At 32.2% G+C, this 16,979-nt stretch overlaps 1 protein-coding gene across 1 annotated transcript; it reads left to right on the plus strand.

The window, feature by feature from the left end:
- Positions 1-452: 452 nt before the first annotated feature.
- On the plus strand, positions 453-16,206 carry hao1 (hydroxyacid oxidase (glycolate oxidase) 1). Its single transcript, XM_051133956.1, has 8 exons — positions 453-659; positions 4,132-4,283; positions 6,934-7,189; positions 9,779-9,954; positions 13,286-13,377; positions 14,353-14,511; positions 14,594-14,663; positions 15,973-16,206. The coding sequence occupies exons 1-8, from the start codon at positions 523-525 to the stop codon at positions 16,038-16,040; spliced, it is 1,110 nt and encodes a 369-aa protein (XP_050989913.1). The 5' UTR covers positions 453-522; the 3' UTR covers positions 16,041-16,206.
- The last annotated feature ends 773 nt before the right edge of the window (positions 16,207-16,979 follow it).

The following is a 16,979-nucleotide window of genomic DNA, read 5'->3' on the forward strand; positions in this document are numbered from 1 at the left end:
AATATATAACAATTAAATCAAGATTTGCATTATGGTAGTATTTGCTATTTTTGCTAATTTAAACAAATATCTGAGTGCATGGGAATTAGCTTTGAAAATAATTAATACAAACAAATACAAACATATTCAACAGGAAAACATCCTGATGCATTTCCATAATGGGTCAAAATGTGATTATTGTCAAGTAATTTTATTTATGCAAACTGTTTTGACAAACGTACACATTGTTCCTGTCATATGCAATTGCTAATTTCCTGTATAATGAGTCATTTTAATGTAAATCTCTTTATTTGATCATTACATTCAAACTCTATTGATTTTTACTCAGTTCTGTGTTGGTTGTCCACATATTTTTGAGGAGAAGCCCCTATAGCTGTGTCGGGGCAAAGGGACCGATGTTGGATAAACATTAGTTGAAAGACTGCAGAAAGTTAACTTGAGGAAGTTAATAATTGATCAGTGGCTCTCTGATCCTGGCGAAATCCAGCTGGCTGAAGAGCTTTGAGTCTCATCAGTGGAAACATGTCAGACTCGCTGGTGTGTGTCAGTGATTATGAGCGTCAGGCTCAAAGACTTCTACCAAAGTCAGTGTTTGATTATTATTTCTCCGGAGCAGACGAACAGCAAACTCTGCGTGATAACGTAGCAGCGTTCGCAAGGTATGTGACCGTTCATCATCATATGAACAGCATTTGATCAACCTCAATGAATACTACTGAAAAAAATCATGCTTCTGACATTACGTGCTAGCAAAATTTATGTTTCAAGAAGTCTACGATGTTTATAACCATCTAAAATTGGTGGTGCGTCTTAGTAGTTAAAGATCAGGCCTTGCAACCCAAGGGTTGAAGGTTCAAAGCCCAGATGATCTGAGTCCATTGAGCTCTTGAACAAAACACGTAAGCGCACGTTTCTCCAGGTGTAAGACAAACATATTCTCAGCTTCTCAGAGTCAGGAAAGTGTCAGCTAAGTGAAAAAAAAAATTATGATAGTATGAAAGCATGAGCAAAAGGACCAATTATTATCAGCAACAAAGAAATCTTACAGAGGAGACCAGTGCTAGTTGTCACATGAATTTTAAAACATTTATTTTTTTTATTTTATTAAAATTAAAGAATTTATCTCAGAAATGATGAGATAAAGAGATAAAAAGACAAAATTATATATATATATATATAAACTAAATTGTCACACTAAGTAATAATTGAGATAAAAGAGGCAGAAATTAGATCATGGTTGAAATTATGACAAAGTTATGAAGACAAAATTATGACATGTCAATTATTACACACAAAGTCAAAAAATATAAGATAAAAAGTCAAAATTCTGACAAAAAGTCAATTACAACAAAATGTCAAATTATGACATGCTAAGTCATAACTATGAAATACAGAGCTAAAAATGAGACAGAAGTTGAAATTACAAAAAAATACAAAATTATGACAAAACGTCGAAATCGACAGTCATAATTATGAGATAAAAAGTTGATAAGTAATAATTATGATTATAGAAACTACTAAAAAAGTACTAAAAGTTAAAAATACTTCATGACAAAGTCAAAATTATGACACACTAAATCGTAATTATGACAAAGTTAAAATTCTGAAATACTAAGAATGAGATAAGACTTTAAAAATGAGTTAAAAGTCAAAGTTATGACAAAAAGTCAATTATGAGAAACGTTGAAATTACGAAAAAGAAAAAAATATGGCAAAAGGTCAAAAATAGACACTCATAATTATGAGATAAAAAGTAATAATTATGATTATAGACACTATTAAAAAATTACTATAAAAGTTTAAACTACTTTATGGCATAAAAAGTCAAAATTATGACATACTAAAGTCATAATTATGAGATAAAGTCGAAATTATGAAATACTAAGATGAGATAAGAGTTTAAAAATGAAATAAAAGTCAAAGTTATGACATAAGTCATAATTATGAAAAAAAGTTGAAATTACAAAAATGAGAAAATTATGACAAAGCGCCAAAATTGACAGTCATAATAATGAGATAAAAGTTGATAAGTATGAGATAAAGTTGAAATTATGCAATACTAAGTAATGAGACAAACAGCTTAAAAATTAGATAAAAGTTGAACAAATGACAAAAATTCATAATTATGACAAAATTTGAAATCACGACAAATAAAAAAAATTATGGCAAAAAAGTAAAAAACTGACAAAGTCTTAATTATGAGACAAAAAGTTAACTAAACATGATTATAGAAACTACTAAAACACTACTACAAAATTATGAGTAATGAGAGTAATGAGATAAGAGTTTCAAAATGAAATAAAAGTCAAAGTTATCATATAAAAAGTCATAATTATGACAAAGGTCGAAATTTTGAAAAAGGAAATTATGACAAAACATTGAAATTGACTATCATAATTTGATTTGTATGAGTAAGAAACTACTAAAAAACTACTACAAAAGCTGAAACTATTTCATGACATAAAAAGTCAAAATTATGACATATTAAGTCATAATTATGACGTAAAGCTGAAATTATGAAATACTAAGTACGTAAATGTTTAAAAATGAGATAAAAGTGAAGGTTATGACAATAAGTCATAAATATAACAAAAAGTTAAAATTGTGAAAAGACAAATTAAGGCAAAAAGTCATAATTATGAGATAAAAAGTTGATAAGTAATAATTATTATTATTATTGAAACTACTAAAAAACTACTACAAAAGATGAAAACTTTATGACATAAGTCAAAATTAACATATTAAGTCATAATAATGAGATAACGTTGAAATTTTGAAATACTAAGCAATGAGATAAAAGAGTTTAAAAATAAGATAAAAGTTGAAGTTATGACATTAAAAGTTATAATTATGACAGAAGCAAAAAATGACATACTAAGTCATAATTGTGAAAGAAAGTTCAAAATTCTGACACTTTATAAAAAAAATATTTCAAACATATTATGACTTTTCATTATTTTGACTTTTTGTGTCATAAATGTGACTTTTATTCTCATAATTTCAAATTTTTTAATATCATAATTAGGATTTTTCCGAAGCATGATTTTTCATATGTGGCAGAAATTAGCTTCCATATTAAACACACTTGTTAATTTAACACATACAATGGGGCATGTTGTCATGCAATATTGGGGAATGTACTCACAATAAAAGCTGCTGTTTATTCAGATTGTTTTGGTGATTTGAGAAGAACACCTTTAAGTATCTTGAAATATGAATCATAATTGTTTATAAACCCTATTCAGAGTCATCAAGCTACTGTATATACAAAAACAAACAAATGCCAAACAGGTAATAACACAGAACTCTGGCTAATTGCTTTCAAGTCATGAAGTAAACAGCATGAGTCAGTCTGTAATAGTTTGAGTCAGTCTATCACAATGTTGACAAGAATTACACTTCTTCTAAATGTTTTGACCTAATTTTAGACAGTCTCTCTGGGTTGTGTGGGGTCAGTTACGGCCAGTTATAATTATGTGCGTTTATCTTGGCCTGCAGCGCTCGTGTGGGTGGGCAGACGGACCCTAGAGACCTAAACACGGCCTTACAGCAGTGTCAGCGGAGGCTCTGTCCGCATGAATAATGCCACTGTATTAGTCATACATATATATTAGTCATATATGCATATTTATAAAATGTGCAAACAAGACGTCCTTCCAGGTTACAGACACGCTTGTGAAAGTTAAGTGAGCTGTGGTCAGACAACCCCATGAGTCACGAAGTGAGCGCAAATATTAACACAAAATCAAGTGTCCGTCAGGACTGGTCATATGTCATACAGAAAAAAGCAAACATAAACATTTAATCTATTTATAAACAGTTTCCACAATGAGTAGCTAGTTGCAGCTGTTTCTTAATTGTTTTATTAAATATTCTTAGCTGAAAATGCTCTAAATCACCTTTAATTCAGACTTTAGACTGTATTTGATGTATCAACAGATTTTCATACACTACATGCCCCACTGTAGTTAAGGTCTCTTTTAGTCAACATCTTAAGGTTTGTGTCTAAAAAAAAAAAGAACTAGAATCAATTTATAAATCAGCCATGGCTGCATCTATGTGTAATAGAACTTCACATACATTAAATAAAGTTGTTATTTCTGAAATATGAATCTCTGTTGTGTCCTGCAGGTGGTGCCTTTACCCTCGTGTGCTCAGAGACGTGTCCTCAGTGGACATGTCCACCACAGTTCTGGGCCAGAGAGTCAGTATGCCCATCTGTGTGGCAGCTACTGCTATGCAGCGAATGGCGCATCCAGATGGCGAGACGGCCACTGCGAGAGGTCAGACACCAGTACTGTAACTTACTCTGGAGCTACAGGCTTCACAGTGACCGCAATTACTATAACCGACCACATGGTGGCACCATTAGTCTTTCCTGCATACTACAGTATCTCCTGTACATTCACTCACACTCATATATCCCTTACAGAAATGGACTATGGTTATCATAGTATGAGCTAATATACTATAGTTTCAGTGTGGCCATAGTATGGAAGGCCATTTCTGCCACATAAGAAAAAAAAAAAATCCAAAAGCCAATCAAAATGATGACAAACTAAGTCAATTAGGAACTAAAAATTAGAAATTGTAACACTTACAAAACATAACTTTCAAATAAAAGATTAAAATGAGATAAAAGTCAAAATGATGACATAATTATAACAAAATTCTAATTCATAATTATGAGATAAAGAGTAAAAATTATAATATAAAAAGACATAATTATGATATACTTAGTCATGATTATGAGATAAAAAGAAAAAATAGAAAATGGCTGAATTTATTTCATTAAAGCCAAAGCTTAATTATGAGATAAAGAGTAAAAATTATAATATAAAAAGGCATAATTATTACACACTAAGTCATTATTATGAGATAAAAGAGATAAAACTGAGATAAAAGTTGAAATATGATAAAAAGTCATAATTATGACAAAAAGTCATAACTGAGATAAAAAGGCAAAATTATGACATACTAAGTCAATTATGAGATAAAAAGTTTAAATTATGACATTAAGTCATAATTATAAGATAAAAAGCCAAAATTATGACATACTATGTCATAATTATGAGATAAAAAGTTGAAACAATGACATACTAAGTTAATTATGATATGAAAAGTTAAAATTATGACAAGTCATAATTATAAGATAAAAAGCCAAATTTATTACATAAAATTCATAATTATGAGATAAAAACCTAAAATTATGACATACTAAGTCACAATTATGACATAAAACGTTGAAAAAACAATGACATACTAAGTCAATTATAAGATAAAAAGTTTACATTATGACATAACATTTATAATTATGAGATAAAAAGACAAAATTATGACATACAGAGTCATAATTATGAGATAAAAAAGTTGATGATGACAAAAGTCATATTTGAGATAAAAAGTTATGATGACAAAAAAGTCACAATTATGAATAAAAAAAGCCAGAATTATGGCATACTAAGTCATAATTCTAAAATAAAAAGTTGAAATGATGACAAAAACTTATAATTATAAGATAAAAAGCCAGAATTATGACCTGCTAAGTCAATTATGAGATAAAAAGTCGAAATGACAAAAAGTCATAATTATGAGATAAAAAAGACAAAATGATGACATACAAAGTTAAAAAAATGATGACATACTAAGTCAATTATGAGATTAAAAGTTTAAATTATGACATTAAGTCATATTTATAAGATAAAAAGTCAAAATTATGACAACATTTATAATTATGAGATAAAAAAATACTAAATTCTGACATACTAAGTCTTAATTATTATATAAAAAGTTTAAATGATGACATATAAGTATGAGATAAAAAGCCAAAGTTATGACGTAAAATTTATAATTATGAGATAAAAAGCCAAAATTATGACCTTATATGTCAATTACGAGATAGTCTAAATGACAAAAAGTCATAATTATGAGACAAAAAAAGATGAAATTATGACATACTACGTTATAGCATACTAACTCAATTATGAGATAAAGTTTAAATTATGGCATTAAGTTATATTTATGAGATAAAAAGCCAAATTTATGACATACTAAGTCTTAATTATGAGATAAAAAGCCAAAATTATGACATACTAAGTCATAATTCTGAAATAAAAAGTTGAAATGATGACAAAAACTTATAATTATAAGATAAAAAGCAAAAATTATGACCTGCTAAGTCAATTATGAGATAAAAAGTCGAAATGACAAAAAGTCATAATTATGAGACAAAAAAAGATGAAATTATGACATACTACATTATAGCATACTAACTCAATTATGAGATAAAGTTTAAATTATGGCATTAAGTTATATTTATGAGATAAAAAGCCAAATTTATGACATACCAAGTCTTAATTATGAGATAAAAAGCCAAAATTATGACATACTAAGTCATAATTCTGAAATAAAAAGTTGAAATGATGACAAAAACTTATAATTATAAGATAAAAAGCAAAAATTATGACCTGCTAAGTCAATTATGAGATAAAAAGTCGAAATGACAAAAAGTCATAATTATGAGATAAACAAGACAAAATGATGACATACAAAGTTAAAAAACAATGACATACTAAGTCAATTATGAGATAAAAAATATTGCACATATTTTTTTATTTTTGTGGAAGAAAATGGGCTTTCATACTTTTGTACTAATACTTTTGTACAGTCAGCGAATACAAAAACTACCACAGTTTTATTGAAGTAACAATTCTAGTACCTATATAGAGCTTAGGCAGAAACTTGTTAGCATGACACTTCGTGAGGAATCTATTATCTCTGTGCAGATCCCACACACTTTTAATGACATAGTTAATAGATCAGCCCTTTTTGAAGGTTCGAACCCATGACCATTGAATATCTTGTAAGCCACAGCACCCCCATGACAATCACCCTGCTGTTCTGACATCTCCTCTGGTCTCTTCCCGTCCACAGCCTGCCTGTCCTGTGACACGGGGATGATGCTGAGCTCATGGGCCACTTCCACTATCGAGCAAGTAGCGGAGGCCGCACCTGGGGCCGTGCGCTGGATGCAGCTGTACATTTATAAAGACCGAGCGCTGACTCAGTCGCTGGTCAGGAGGGCTGAGGAGGCCGGGTATAAGGGTATCTTTGTCACAGTGGACACACCTTATCTTGGCAGGCGACGTGATGACGTGCGCAACCGATTTAAGCTGCCCTCTCATTTGAGGTAAACGCTGAGACAACCACACGTGACGTGTGTGCGTGCCAGCAGCATGCTTTACAGACATCGCTGGCTGCGTTTGTAAACTCACAAACAAAGTGTGAATTGTTCATCTGATCTAAAATCAGAATATACATAGAGTGAGCTGATTATATGGTGATTTTAGTGGTGATTTCAGTGCAGCTTCAACAGCAGCAGCAGCAGCATATGACAGACAGGACGTATTATTATGTTGTCACACTGTCGCTTTTTCGGCTGCTCTGGAGTTTTGCTATGACTTTTGCACCAAAGATTCATAATTATATGGTCAGATCTATAATTATGCATTCTAATTTTACACCTTAGAAACAGCATATCACTGAGAACCACCCTGAATACCTTAGCAACTGCATAGCAACACCTTACCAACCGCATAGAATCACTCCAACAACCTTTTAGAACTCCATAACAACTGCAAAGTCGCATACTATCAACATCTGAGCATGCAGGAAAAAAATAGTATCATGTATACATTTAAATTTTGCAGAATCGTGAAACAAATTTTTACGACTCATCCCCAAAGCAACACCTTAGTAAACACATAATCCACTAACGTTTAGAAGCCACATAACAACACCCTGGCAACCACTCAGTGCACCTTGGCAGGTGCATAGCAACACCTTAGCAGCGCTTCAGAATGCTTAGAAACCACATAGCAACACCCTGGCAACCATTAAACTCCCTAGCAACTGTATAGCAATGCCCTGTCATGCATTTAGAAATTATATTGTCAGATCTACAATTTTACTCACCCTAGCAGCTGCATATCAAAGTACACAAAACAGCCTGGCATATGCATAGCAATATATACACTTTGGCAACCACATAATGCACTAACAGCATCTCAGAATGCTTTGAAACTATGTAGCAACACCCTGGCAACCACTTAGAACTTTGCAATCACATAATGTTCTAACAGCACCTCAGAATGTCTAGAAACCACATGGCAACAACTTGGCAACTGCTTAGAATTTAGCATCAACATAACGTTCTAACAGCAACTAACAATGTTTAGAAACTGCATAGCAACACCCTGGCAACCACTTAAAACTTAGCAACCATATAATGTTCCAACAGCAACTCAGAACGTTCAGAAACCATATAGCAACAAGCTGGCAACCGTTTAGAACTTAGCAACCACATAATGTTGTAACAGCAACTTAGAGCATTTTGAATCCAAATAGCAACACCCTGGTGACCGCTTAGAACTTAGCATCCACATAATGTTCTAACCGCATCTCAGAATGCTTAGAAACTACATAGCAACACTCTGGCAACCATTAAGAACTTTACAACAACATAACATTCTAACAGCAACTCAGAATGTTTAGAAATCACATAGCAACACTCTGGCAACCACTTAGAACTTTACAACCACATAACGTTCTAACAGCAACTAAGAATGTTTAGAAACCGCATAGCAACACCCTGGCAACCACTTAGAACTTAGCAACCATATAACATTCTAACCGCATCTCGGAATGCTTAGAAACTACATAGCAACACTCTGGCAACCATTAAGAACTTTACAACAACATAACATTCTAACAGCAACTCAGAATGTTTAGAAATCACATAGCAACACCCTGGCAACCATTTAGAACTTAGCAACCACATAACATTCTAAAAGCAATTCAGAATGCTTAGAAACTACATAGCAAAACCCTGGCAACCATGTAAAAGGCTCTACGCACCAACACCCTGACAACCACTCAGAACACCCTGGCAGCTGCATGCCAACACCTTAGCAACCACATAATACGCTAACAGACTCTAGAGGCTTCTATAAAGGCGTAAATAATTGCAATATCAATTAAGCAGCATCTTCATTTACACGTTTTTAATAACACAGATGCTGCATTGTAAACATTACAGTTTTGATTTAATGCATGATAAAGAAACCTCACAAGAACTATAAAGATAAATTGATCATATTAACTCTTTTTACAATTCTCGTGAGCTTTCTTCATAAACAAGGCCTCAGTTTTCTCACACTCGTGGACAGGTTATTTTACAATTTGTCCTCCCTTAAAAACTGAAGCGCTCACTGAAGAGCTTTATGTATTTATGGAAACAGAAATCTCTCTCGTACAGTAGATCACGCCGCTCATGGGGATTCGTACTCGCCGCTTCAGCTCCGTCAACACTCGCTACATTATGCTTTTTATGTGGGGAAACATTCAGATATCAGCACTTCTACAGATACGCCAACAGTGGCAGGCTATAAAAATGCCCTCATGAAAGTAAAGCCTTCCTGCTCCGGATCCCACGAGGTGAATTACGGCAATTAGAAATCCAAAAAAGCATCACGGCCCCACCGTATATTTCAGCACTTCTGCCTCCGTTTCCATCAGCAGTGACACAACATGAACTTCATCTCAACCCTCCCGGAGACTTGCGCTCGGCCCCACAAATCAAAGCGCAGCAGCGGCAACAAGGTGCCATTGAGCACGAACTCTGGTGTTTGGATAAAACCCCGGCTCAGTTTTCCTACACTGACCAAAAACAACACTCACAGGACTAATTCCATTTTGCACTCTCATTTTTTTTCCCCAGGATGGCCAATTTCGAGACCCCTGATTTAGCGTTCTCCTCAAAAGAGGGTTACGGGGAGGACAGCGGCCTGGCGGTGTACGTAACTCAGGCCATAGATGCCACGGTGAAGTGGGACGACATCGCCTGGCTGAAGAAAATGACCTTTCTGCCTGTGGTGGTCAAAGGGGTTTTGACAGGTGAGCCATCCTGTCGTGTTTGGTGATTGGAGGAGCTGCAGTGTTGTGTGGTTGTGTGTTAAAGCTTTGCAATGCTATGCAATGCAATGCAATGCAATAAAATAAAATAATGTTTAAACTTTATTAAAGTATTTTTATTAATTAAAAAATGTAATTACATTAAAAAAAAACCAATGCAATGCAATAAAATAAAATAAAATAAAATGCAAAGCAAACACCATAGAAAAATGTAATTACATACAAAAAACCCCAATGCAATGCAATAAAATAGAATAAAATGCAAAATTGCATTACAATGCAATGTAATGCAGTAAAATAAAATAAAATGTTTAAACTTTATTAAAGTATTTTAATTGAATAAAAAATGTAATTACATACAAAAAATACAATAAAATGCAAAGCAATGCAATGCAAGACAATAAAATGCAATAAAATAAAATAATAATTAATATTTTGAATAATAATATTAAATATTTACAGTACTGCACTCACATCATCTGTGGCTGTGTCTGAAAGCTCACTGAAAGCAGATTCCCAGTGAAAATGTATTTAAAATATATAGTATTTTTTTTTTTTGCATTTTATTAAAGTGTTTTAAATAAATAAAAAATAAATAAAAAATACAATACTGCACTTACATCATCTGTGGCTGTGTCTGAAAGCTGTCCAGATTTCCAGTGCACCGTAACATCATGTCTGAAGATATAAAACAAATTAAAGTGAGCTTTGTAGACAATCAAACAAAGCTTTACTGGCCATTTTCATTATAATAAAAATTATAAATAAAATACATTATAAAAACTAAATAAATAAATAAATAAAATAAAATAAAATAAAATCCATAACAAAGTATATATAATAAATGCATGCTATGCAAACATTGCATATTTAAAATGTGAAAACTTACACCAGTACACTAGTACACTAGCTGACCTCAATGCTAACAAATATTAACTAAAAGCCACAAAAGTCCAGTCTGGATTTCATAAAGTCTCTCTCAAACCATCTCTCTTGCCTGGACCCTTAAAAATAAAGGTTGGAGATTAAAAACATTCTTGATGTTGCATTATAGGTTTTTAAGGTCTGTTTATTAATTTAAGGATTCTTTAATGCAACAGTACATTTTTTATTTTTTTCAAAAGGACTACATAATTAAAGTTCTGACTTTTTGCTGCTAACTGAAATCTTTATTTTCAAGAGTGTGGAATGTTCACCGTCACTGATACAGAGCGACTTATTTGCATAATCTAATCAAAACAAAGCGGCCGGTCAACCCCGTCTGTCAGCGAGGGGCCGCTAATTAAAGATAAAGTGTCATTTATCTCCCGGGAGGAAAAAGCAGTCAGTTCGTGAGCGCTAAGGTTATCTCAGAAACGTCTAGAAGCTTTACTGCTGTTATTATGTCTTCAGATAAACCTTTATCTTCTAGTTGGCTCTGGAAATAGCACATTCTATAAATAAAAGATCCAACACACAGAAAAGAAAAAAAACCTTTTCATTTCAGCGCAGACCAAACTATTTTAATGTGTTCCATGTATGTTGAGGAGGGGAAAAAGTAATTGGGGAGCGCCATTAGTTATTTTACCTCATGTGTGGAACATATTTTTCCTCGAAAAGTGCATCCTTTCCTGTTGGCCTCGGCTGAAAGGAAAACGCTATTTAATCATTTTCAGGATTTTTCCAAACAGAACAGACTTTGAGAAATTAAATTACAGTATGTAAAGCTAATTTTTCATTATGTTGAGATTTATGAGCAACAGAAATGCTTGCAATAACTTTTTTTTAAAGGAACAGTTCAGCCAAAAATGAAAAATTGCTTAAAACTCACCCTCAGGCCATGCAAGATGTAGATGAGTTTGTTTCTCCATCAGATTTGGAGAAATGTAGGACTGCATCACTTGCTCACCAATGGATGTGAATGGGTGCCGTCAGAATGAGAGTCCAAACAGCTGATAAAAACATCACAATAATCCACAAGTAATCCACACCACTCCAGTCCATCAGTTAACATATTGTGAAACCAAAAGCTGCGTGTTTGTAAGAAACAAATCCATCATTAAGGGGTTTTTATCTTCAAACCATTGCTTTTTCTATACATATATAATATTGCTTACTCCAGTAAAAAAATGGTCTGGTCTAAAACAGGAGAGAAATCTGCACAGATCAAGCACTGTTTACAAGCCAAAACAGTCCAAAATGACACTAAGCAAATATGTGGGTGGATTTTGATTACTGGAGGAAACGTTATTATTGATTATGGACTCATATTTTAGGCAGAAGCGACAGTTTGAAGTTAAAAATGCTTTAAATGATGGATCTGTTTCTTACAAACACACAGATTTTGTTTTTTTTAAGATATTAATTGATGGACTGGAGTGTTGTGAATTACTTGTGGATTATTGTGATGTTTTTATCAGCTGTTTGGACTCTCATTCTGCCCCCATTCACTCGCAATAAAATTTTTAAAGCAATAGTTCACCCAAAAATGTAAAAAGCTGTAAATGTCCTCACTCTCAGGCCATCCAAGATGTAGATGAGTTTGTTTCTTCATCAGATTTGGTGAAATGTAGCATTGCAGCACTTGCTCACCAATGGATGTGAATGGGTGCCACAAGCACAAGCGAATCCACAAGCAGTCGACATCACTCCAGTTTGTCAATTAACATCTTGTGAAACCAAAAGCTGCCTGTTCGTAAGAAACTAATCCATCATTATGGGGTTTTTATCTTCAAACCATTGCTGCTTCTATCATAATATTGCTTCTGGTCTGAAACAGGAGAGAAATCTGCACGGATCAAGCACTGTTTACAAAATGACACTAAACAAATATGGGGGTTGAAATGTTATTATTGATTATGGACTCACATTTTAGCCAGAAGTGATGGTTTGAAGTTAAAAATAAATAATGGATTTGTTTCTTACAAACACACAGCTTTTGTCTTCTCAAGATGTTAACTGATGGACTGGAGTGGTGTGGATTACTTGTGGATTATTGTGATGTTTTTATCAGATGTTTGGACTCATTCTGACGGCACCCATTCACATCCATTGGTGAGCAAGTGATGTAATGCTACATTTCTCCAAATCTGATGAAGAAACAAACTCATCTACATCTTGGATGGTCTGAGGGTGAGGACATTTTCAGCAAATTTTAATTTTTGCATGAACTGTTTCTTTAAATACAGATAAAAACAGCTTTGCATGCCATAATTGCAATGTAACATAATTCCCTCCATGCAAAAGATTTTGGCTCTAAATGAGAAAAGGCAAAACTGCTTTAGAAGAACCGCAGTAATTAATGTTCTGCTCATGGTGAATCTCGCCGTTTTAGCCGAAGATGCCAAAGAAGCTCTGAAGTATGGGGTGGATGGAATACTTGTGTCAAACCACGGAGCAAGACAACTCGATGGAGTTCCAGCCACCGTAAGTGTCTGTTGAAGAAATGAGGCATTATTGTTCTCCAGAGACCTCCAACCCACAAGTCCTCTTTGCAAACTATCCTCTGCGGCCTGTAATTGCATCTTTGATAGTGTGAAATACGGTCCCTGGTTTACCAAAGTGGACGTCAAACAAAGGTTTGGATGCAACCTCAAGTTTTATGAGCGCAAAGTGGTCTCCAAAACTGAAGAAGATCAACGGAGTGTCAAGAGCGTTCTGAATATAGATACAGAGATGCTGTATCTGCTCCAGGTCTTCCAACACTTGCGTTTTAAGTTATAATCTGTAATTAGTGCTGATGATGATTTATTGAAGCTCTATCCTTCTAGAACTTTGTGATAAGCAGTTATGGTGAAACAATTTTGATACTGAAAATACACTAGGAAGGCTTTTCTGCTCACCAAGGCTGCATTTGTTTGATCAAAAATACAATAAAATCAGTAAAATTGTGAAATATTATTATAATTTAAAATAGTTGTTTTCTGTGTGAGTATCTGTTGAAATGGAATTTATTTCGGCGATCAAAGCTGAATTTTCAGCAGCATTCCTCCAGTCTTCAGTGTCACATGATCTTTCAGAAATCATTCTAACGTGCTGATTTGCTGCTCAAGAAACATTTCTGATTATTATAAGTGTTGAAAACAGTTGTGCTGCTTCATATATTTGTGGAAATATTCAGAAATGTTTCTTGAGCAGCAAATCAGCATATTAGAGTGATTTCTGAAAGATCATGTGACATTGAAGACTGAAGTAATGATGCTGAAAATTCAGCTTTGATCACAGAAATAAATTACATTTCACAATATATTCACACAGAAAATAGTTATTTTAAATTCTAATAATATTTCACTATTTTTACTGTATTTTGACCAAATAAATGCAGCCTTGGTGTGGTGAGCAGAAGAGACTTCTTTCTTTAAGCAATAACATACAGTAATGCGATGGTGTATGTCAGTGCAGATTGACGCTTTGCCGGAAGTCGTGGAGGCCGTGGAAGGAAAGGTTGATGTCTTTATGGATGGAGGTGTCCGTAAGGGCACAGATGTGCTGAAGGCTCTGGCTCTGGGAGCAAAGGCGGTGTTTGTAGGGAGACCCGTCCTATGGGGGCTCGCCTGTGAGGTAAAACACAGTAAATGTGGAATTACTGGACATGCATTTTAGCTCCTAATGTCTAACTGGATATCAAACTGTTTGTCCTCAGGGTGACAAAGGAGTCAGCAATGTTCTCGAAATACTGCGTGAGGAACTTCACCGTGCATTGGCGCTTACAGGTAGATTGGTTTGATCATTAGTTTGTGCATAGATGAACACATAAATAAAAGAAATAAAATAAAATAATAAGTATTTATTTTAAAATGATTTAAAATATTTTTAATATTATTTAAAATATTTAAAAAATCATTTAGTTTGAGCATTAGTGTGTGCATGAGTAATCAGAAAATAAAATAAAATAAGATAAAAAGTTTTTTTTTTTGAAAAAGAAAGAAGTAAGGAAAAGAAAAGTAAAGTAAAGAAAAAAAGTAGAAACAGTATTAACATTAAATTAATATATATATATATATATATATATATATATATATATAGTTACAAAAATTCAGATTAAGTTTACATTGCATTGGTGTTTATAAGTAGTTTGGTTTGAGCATTAGTAGTGCATGGGTGATCAAAATAAAAATAAATAAAATAAAATAATTAAGAATTTATTTAAAAAAAATTAAAACATGTTTAAATATTATTTAAAAACTTATTTAAAATAATTAATTTTATAACAAAAAGCAGAAACAGTATTAAAAAAAATATTTTAAAATACTATATATAAAAAAACCTCCATTAATTTGGATTAATTTTGGATTAATCTTGTTTGGATTGAGCATTAGTATGTGCATGGGTAATCAGATAAAAAAATAAAATAAAATATAAATAAAAAAAAATAATATTTTTTTTTGATAACAAAAATAATTACAGTAAAAGTAGAAACAGTATTAACAAATATTTTATAATACTATAAAAATATATATAGTCACAGAAATTCAGATTAAGTTCACTTTGCATTGGTGTTTATAAGTAGTTAGGTTTGAGCATTAGTAGTGCATGGGTGATCAAAATAAAATAATAAAATAAAATAAAATAAATAATTGTCAATATTTAAATTAAAGTAAATATTTCTTGAGTAAATATTTGTTTTGTAACAAAAATAATATTTATAATAAAATTAGAAACAGTATTGAACTACATAAAATACTATATGAATATATAAAAAATAATCTATATGAAAAATATATATTTGGTTTGAGCATTAGTATGTGCATAGGTGATCAGAATAAGCTGAACTAAACTAAACTAAACTAAAATAATACAAATTATGTTAATTATATAAATTGAATTATTTAAAGTGACACAACATTATTTATTTTATAACAAAAAATCATTACAGTGAAAAGCAGAAACAGTACTGAACTACATAAAATACTATATACAAATATTTAAAAATGCTACATACATGCAGTTACATACATGCAGATTAGCCAGTGTGATTGCTCTGTATTTGATATTGTTTTTCTGAATGTTGTCTTTTGGCAGGATGTCGCTCACTGAAGGAAGTCAACAGATCCCTTCTGAGAAGATCTGAACTCATTTCAAGGATCTAATGAGCAGAACTGTTGCATGCTGGGAGATTTCATGTGTGCCAGTGACTGGACCGGTTTGTGTAATTCAAATGAACCCAGAGGATTTGGGCACGACAGATTTAGCATCATGAATAAAACATTTGTGTAAGTCATTCGTGTAAAAGTTGGAATAAATGCATCAAAAGCGTGTGGTTTGTACAGACGTACCGTGCCTGACAGCAGTAATCCTTCCTGTTTACTGGAAGAAGGCAATGTTTAGTAACCCAAACCAGTTTTGTGACTCTTCCAGTTTTCTTCACTGTCCGGACACTGGGAACAAAACGAAGAGGAGGATATTTAAGGGCATATTTCATCTAAACATGAACCAGGGTTATCATAGTTAACTAAAACTAAAAGCATAAAAAAATTGTTACCTGTAATAAAATAAAATATTGAAAAACCTAAAACTTCTTTTATTTTTAAAAACATAACATATTTAAAAAGATATTTAAAAAAAGAAAACTAATAAAAAAAAAATTACCAAAACTTTAACTAAAATGAAAAAAGACAATAGAAGCTTAGCTTATAGTTTTCACAACAGGACAAAATAACTAAAACATAGCAAAAACAAACAAACAAACAAACAAATATATAAATAAAAATGACATAAATACACAACAAAATTACTAAAACTTCAACTGTTAAAGTTAATAAGTTAAAATTAAAATGGAAAATCTAAAAAATAATAATAATAATAGAAAAGAAAACTAATAAAAATGACAAAAACAACAAAATTACTAAAACTTTAAATAAAAAGGAAATTAAAACAGAAAATATAAAAAAGACTATAGAAGCCTGTTTTCACAATGGGATGAAATAATCAAAACATTGAAAAAAGAAAAAAAATAATAATAATAATAAAAATGACGACAACAACAACAACAACAAAAACAAAAACACACAACAAAATTACTAAAATAA

Source organism: Labeo rohita, chromosome 17, assembly GCF_022985175.1.
Source record: "Labeo rohita strain BAU-BD-2019 chromosome 17, IGBB_LRoh.1.0, whole genome shotgun sequence".
Taxonomy (NCBI): Eukaryota; Metazoa; Chordata; class Actinopteri; order Cypriniformes; family Cyprinidae; genus Labeo; species Labeo rohita.